The sequence below is a fragment of the Limulus polyphemus genome, unplaced genomic scaffold, assembly GCF_000517525.1.
Source record: "Limulus polyphemus unplaced genomic scaffold, Limulus_polyphemus-2.1.2 Scaffold354, whole genome shotgun sequence".
Lineage (NCBI taxonomy): Eukaryota > Metazoa > Arthropoda > Merostomata > Xiphosura > Limulidae > Limulus > Limulus polyphemus.
This window is the reverse complement of record NW_013665964.1, coordinates 648,095-654,951: the sequence shown is the minus strand read 5'-3', so window position 1 is coordinate 654,951 and position 6,857 is coordinate 648,095. Positions and strand designations below refer to the sequence as shown.

The window sequence follows — 6,857 nt, the reverse complement described above, 5'->3', positions numbered from 1 at the left end:
CTTCGGGTATCGTCGAAACCTGTAGTATGTTTTCCACAATAAGTATCTCTGTGCTTACAAATCATTGTTTGTTAATTTACTACTGTATTAGTATAAAGTGTTATTATACACAAGCAGAAGTAAAGTATATTCACGATTTCAAAACGAATATTCCACCCGAGCCTGACGATCATCCGCTGACTGACACACACTCCTGAGTAAAAGAGCATTTTAGGTTACGTTAATACATTAATCGGTGTATATCGTATAAAATATTAAGCAATTGAAAAAAATAAGAGTTCCAGAATAATTCATTAATATTAGTATTCAGATAATATTTTTTTTATGTCCGTAGGTTAGCTGTGAGCAGGACACTTTAAGTTTTCACTACTCAAGTAGTGGAAAGATATCGGATATTTGGGAGCACCAAGCATGGAAAGCCAGCGAATGAAGAAAGAAGGGTTTCCTTCTGCTATATAGTTTTAATTGTAAGATCTCAACTAAGAAAATGACCATTTTGTCTCAGTGTCTGTGGAAGTAGTTCTTGTAGTTGAGGATCGGGAAGAGCTGCTTTTGTTGGATTCTGGCACATATCATCGCTTTCCACGACGTAGTACAATTTGTTTCCCATTTCGTATTTAGAATCTGTTTGTAATCTCACTGTTCCATCTGATACCGTCAGTATAGATACCTCATCTTTATGAGAATTGTATGAAATACTACTGTTTCTTCGGACTTCACATTTTGTGACATTACAAAGGAACTTTTGACGACGGCATATAATAAATGATACTAATAATCCTAAGGTTACCAAAGAAAAACTTCCAGCAAGTGAGAATAATATTATCAAAGCTGTTTTAGGATCGTTGGCTTGATCTTTAGATCCTTTATGTGCACTAGTAATTGGGTACTGTTGTTGATTTTCTTCAAGTGAAGGTAAATCACGAGTTTCTTTAAAACTGTGAGGGTTTTCAACTGTCCACTTTTTTATTGGATCAAAAATGGCTGATGCTACTGTGCTTGTAAACGATAAAAGGGCACTACTACGAACAGATGGTTTTGCAGTATTGTTGTTAAAACTGGTGATTCCAGTGCTGTCAATAATTGCTATTGTTTTACTTAGTGCTTCTGTTTGGATACGTGTGCTATTTATATTTGTGTTGCTGTGGTTGATAAGCGTTGTCATGTTAAACATAATTGGTGTTGGAGGCAAGTTACTTGGTAGATTGTTAATTGCTGGAGTAACACTTTCATTATAAGATGTTTGCTCTGACGCTTTTATATACATTTCTTTATTTTCAAATGTTTTTGACTCAAATGATCTTATCCATGTGTCAAGTCGACTTCTATTCAGCTTTACCGACACAAATTTACCATACACTGGGACTAGACTTCCAAAAGACTTGGTTGTATTAGGTTGAAAATGGTTTTTCAGTGGTTCATATTTGATGTTTAGCTTTTTATGATTTACATTTTCTGTTGTATTTTTTGTAGAAATTCTTTTATGTGTGATTGTTAGGTCTTTTTTTGTAAGAAGCATTATTGGTTTGAACTGCAGCTGTAATGGAGACGCACAACGAACGTCGTAGCTGCGGTAAAATTGTATATTTGAAGTAGTGATCCATCTTTGTAGCCACAATATAGACTGGTTGCAGTGCCAGTTGTTGCCATTCATTTTTATAATCTTTAACTTGGGAAAGAAGGAGGGAAAGTCAGAACGAAGGCTGACCAAGTTATTGTGCATAATATTTAGTTCTCTGAGATTACGTAAACCATGGAGTGCTCGAGTAGCATAAATGAGTTGGTGAGAAAAATTGGAACTGTCGTACAACTCTAAAGTGTGCAGGTTCGTTAGCGTGTCAAAGACCTGTTCATCAAAGTAGATGAAGGAAGAAGTGCGAGAAATCTGGAGGGTTTTGAGATGTCCCAACCCAAAGAAGCATCTCGGCTCCATTATCTTAATTTCATTCTGAGAAAGATCCAAAGTTTGAAGTTGAGTAAGTTTCTCGAAAACGCCAGTTGCTAATTTTTGTATATTGTTAGCTTGAAGGTCCAAGCTTTTTAAATTAAAGAGGTCGCAGAAGGCACATTCTTCTAGCTGTTCAATTTGATTTCTTTGAAGAAATAGTTGCTCCAAGTTGATAAGTCCTTGAAAGCTAAAAGATGATATTTTTTCCAGTTTATTTTCTTCCAAGTAAAGTGCACGTAAACAAGTTGGTAAGTTGACAGGGATTGAGCTTAGTTTGTTACCGTTTAACCATAGTCGATTCAAATATTCAAGTCGCCCTAAAGCATCATCTTCAATCTCCCTAATTTTGTTATCATCCAGAACAAGTAGTCCAAGATGATGATAACTGTCAAGATCTCCAGCTCTGATATAAGTAATGTTATTTTTGGTTAATCTTAGGTCTCGAACGAAACGAGCCAAACTTTGAGGCACACGCTGTATACCAATATTTGATATATCAATATACTGAAGGCTGGTGCCAAAAAAGTCCAAACGAGATAAGGTAGTAAGTGGATTGTTGCTTAGAATTAGGTGAGCTAGATTTGTTAAATACTGGAAGGTTCCTATTTTAATTGCAGAAATGTTGTTTGAGTCTAGATTTAAATATTGAATCTTCCATAATCCTGATAAGCTCTTGGAAGTAAGTCGAGGAATGTGATTGTTTCTAAGGTTTAGTTGTTCCACACAAGACAATTCTCGAAATGCCTCATCAATAAAAACAAGAACGTTAGAAGAAATATCCAAGTAACGTAATGCCATTAAACCATCAAAAGCTCCTCTGCTTAAAACAGTGAGCAGATTTTGACTCAGGTCCAGATGTTCTAGAGTCTGAAGATTCAGTAAGGAATCATTGGAAATAATTTGCAGTTGTGCTTGCTGAAGTTTGAGCTCTTGTAACCGTACTAGACCTTCCAAATGTGAAGAAGACAAGGATGGAACTATGTAGTTCCGAAGCTCTAAGCGAATGGCTGTTTTTGGAATGTCTGGTGGTAGCTCCAACTGTCCATTTCCAATACATCTAACATAGTGGAAACTTTCATCACAAAAACAGGCAGTTGGACATGCTACTGAATACTTTGCTAGCATGATATACCAATATACAATCAAGTGAAATAGATTAATTTTTCCCAGTCGTACAACTTTATTTGTACCATGGTGATGATTATTCAAGTTCAAGTCACAGATTTCGGGTATTTTATATAGAATTTAATCTTTAAGATAAAACCCATTTGCGACAGTTTTTTAGGGTTACATAAGGCTTATTGTTTGTTGGCTTTCTTGGACTATAGCTTCTTAATTAACCACTGAATTGGGTAGCTGTTGAAATGTCTTTTTAATTGGAGTATCAGTTATACTCCAGGTTGTGCAGTAGCTGAAATGTTAATATTTCACAAGTTTCCGTTTTGTCTACCAGAGTGCATTGGTGTCAATTTATTTGCGTAATGATTATTAGCTTTTCCAGTTTTGAGTTAAGATTGTCAATGTTAGCTTCGATAGTAATTGGGTAATATTTTACTGAGTGGCTGTCGAAAGCTCAGAATGCCTGATTTGACAATGTTTTGTTAGTGTCGTTTTTGTTATCTGATTTATCACGCACTCAATGCTTTTTGAGTCAAACTGCTGTCATTACTTCTCACGAAGATCATCCGAACGTTTCTTTAGTTAAGTCATATTTTTCGTTTAAGTTACTTTCTTTATACAGCTCTTTATTCACATGTTCACCAATCACAGCTCACCTAATATATGTAGTAATGAAATGTTTGGTATATTGTATTCTTGGAGAGTTGCCTCTGCTAGTTAAGATAATTACAATTAGAAGCGTTTCTTCTAGGTCATTAAACCCTGATAGATGTGCTTGCAGAGACTAAATACCTTATCTTACTGAGATTCTTACCATCCTAGGAACATCAGTTTTTTTGTTGTTGCTCGAGATATGTATCCGCCATAACAAAACTGTCGTAGCTCAACCTGATAATTTAGTATCTCGGGTAGACCACTGCCAAGTATAAGCGCAGCGCTAATCTCTTCAATGCTCTGGTTGGTTTACTATACACTATGAAAAACTGTGACACTTTGAATTCTGCACGTTTTTGTTTAGGAAGATTTTCGTTCCTTCTTTTGTGGGCTTTTGTTGTAACTGCACCTAAAAAACAACAAACAAACAAGATTTAGAAGGATCACAAGTAGAATTGTTTAGTTGTACAAAGATAAAACGTATTAAATGTACATATGGGTTACAATCTACACTACGAAATTTCTAAAGCATTTTCTAGCACTTTTAGAATTATTGATCTTAACTCATTATTTACTCTTAATGTAAGTTTCGTAAATAATATCCTACTACATTTAGTTGGTTTGCATTCTTACAGTCCCCCGATGGGACAGTGGTAAGTTTTCGGATTTACAACGCTAAAATTAGGGGTTCGATTTCCCTTGGTGGACACAGCAGATAGCCAGATGTGGCTTTGCTCTAACAAGAGTGCCGTAAGTGCAATCATGGCTTTGTCTTTTTGTTATATTCTGAACATCATTCTCTTTCGGTATACATTCGATTATTAAAAGGATTACTCTACAATCAGATATTAATAGAAATACCAAGTCACGCAAGTTTATGATTCCGATTTAAAGATCATTTATAATAAAAAGTCAATAGTACCCGAAGCCACTAAGTCTGTTGAAAATTGATTGTTTGTTTGGTGTTAAGCGCAAAACTATACAATAGATTATCTGTGCTCTGCCCACTAATGATGAACACAACATAGGTATTAAAGAGAGCTGGCTCATACAGAGACTGAGACTTGAGATCAACTAAATAGGGTTTGCCTTAAATTACTGTTAATTTTGTAAAATTTTTCTTTTGTCGAAACATTATCCAGTACTGAAGGCCTATTGAAGATTTTATTGTTAATATGTCTAAATCTGGATAAGGAAGCGAATTTCCAATTATGTTAATTCAATAAAGAAGACTATAAACGTAAAATTTTGCAATCTCATAAGATAATTTAATCGAGACTGATGGTATGACGTACGTAAAGAGATTAAAGACCAGTAGTATAACACCTATTAATAAAAGTGGAAAAATATTAAAAAATTGAAAGTTTAGAAATGTTTTCACCAAAATGTGAGTAATGGACATGACGTAATAAAACTTCCTCTGTACAACCTCACAAGGGGGCGTGTCCAACGTCCAGTCCATGTCTACTTCGTTTATTCTTTCTATTCTATATACAATAAGCCAGGTGGACTAAACTTATGAGAAGTAGGTATGTTTATTATACAATGATTAGACTTTTCTGTGAATTGGATTATTGTAGGCAGTACATGTACTGTATTGTCCGTTTATACTACACCAGAAGAATCGGATATTTGTGTAGACCCATAACTTGTATGCTTCCTCTCTCTTTACAACGTGTCCCTTCTTTTGCAATTGTATGAAAAGGCCACAGGATGTCGTACATCACCTATATAGGTGGATTAAAATACAGTGATAAAAATCCTAAGAGGTTTCTGTGTATCGACGTCACGGATTCGTTAATGTTTGTACAAAAGTTTTAAAATCATAGACTTTTGTACCTATAAGTTGTATAATATTATGAACTTAGATAAACAAAGTAGGCATGGACCAGATGTTGGACACGCTCTCTTGTGAGGTTGTACAGGAGAAGTCTTATTACACCATGCTCATTTCTACCTTGTTTTCTCATTTTTTGGTGCACCCATTTCTACACTATTAATTCTTTTTGATATATTTTTTTCTACTTATTCATGCTCTTTTTTCCATAAAAGATGACGTGATCTTATGCATCATTCATTCATATGTGTTGATATCCTGTATGTATATCACCAATGTGGGTGTGCACCATAATATTATGGTATGTAAAAATAATGGTGCATGTGTGTTGTACATGTGATGGCACACACTCTATAGTGTGCAATGTTATTAGAGTGATGTAGTGTAAGTTGTGGTTTTATGCATATACTAAAGGATGGTAAATTAACTACTTCATCTAGTTTAGGCAATAACTAGAATATCAAGTAGGCAAAACTAGTAATGCAGGTTGTCATTAATGAAAGAAAGTGGTACTATTCATGTTGAATATACCACCAGGTAAACTGGGTAAAAATAGTTTCAACTTATCTTCAGCTGGATGGAAGGCTTGTTTGACAGAATGAATACCACAGACAGATAGAATTCCAGTCTCACGTGAGCACAAATGGGAGAAATCCAGGTGAAATGGATGCGATGGCAGTTCAATTGAAAATATTTAGTGTTCACTTCAAGCTCAACAAAATAATGAATATATTAAATAGTTCACCTGTAGTGTATGATTGCCCATCCATAAAAGCTGACTAATTCATCCTCGCAGCCAGAGTTCGCTATATAAACGCTTGTAACACTTTCAATTTGAATAATCTTTCACGAAGAAAAACTGGAAATAACAAACTCTCAAACGAAGGGTTTTATACAGTAAAACCTGGTTGCGACAGTTTGAAGTAGTTGTGGACTCCCACGCTACGTATTAAATGCTTCATGAATGCAAACATGATTTAATTTACAATAAGTACTATATATTCCTAGCAAAAGAGCGTAGCTTGTCTTCTAGCCTAAATAGTGAAGCTTCTCCCAAGGCTCATCCTACGTTGCCATACCCTATACTACTCACAGTTTCCAGGTTTTGTCAAACAGTGCTGTAGATCGAGAATATAACACCCCTTCATTGTTATATTTAACCACATCTACTCAGTATAGGGAGTGAGCGAGCAGATGTATGTATCTTAAAATGGCGTCCTTAATCAAGCTATTACCTGATGTACGTCAAATAGCTCTTTTTGGTGATATTTAGTATGGAAAAACGCTAGCGCTAGCACG

General features: G+C 35.2%; 1 protein-coding gene and 1 long non-coding RNA gene across 2 annotated transcripts in view; both read right to left on the bottom strand.

The window, feature by feature from the left end:
• Positions 1-475: 475 nt before the first annotated feature.
• On the bottom strand, positions 476-3,172 carry LOC106457636 (insulin-like growth factor-binding protein complex acid labile subunit). Its single transcript, XM_013917070.2, has one exon. The coding sequence runs from the start codon at positions 3,071-3,073 to the stop codon at positions 476-478; it is 2,598 nt and encodes an 865-aa protein (XP_013772524.1). The 5' UTR covers positions 3,074-3,172.
• Positions 3,173-4,080: 908 nt separating this feature from the next.
• LOC111085372 overlaps positions 4,081-6,857 on the bottom strand; it is a 95,477-nt gene continuing 92,700 nt past the window's right edge. The window contains exon 2 of the long non-coding RNA XR_002610228.1: positions 4,081-4,130. This is a non-coding gene — a long non-coding RNA (uncharacterized LOC111085372). The remainder of the gene's footprint in view (positions 4,131-6,857) is intronic.

Excerpts from the sequence above, each read along its gene's own strand:
- LOC106457636 (XM_013917070.2), bottom strand. The coding sequence starts at position 3,073 with ATGCTAGCAAAGTATTCAGTAGCATGTCCAACTGCCTGTTTTTGTGAT.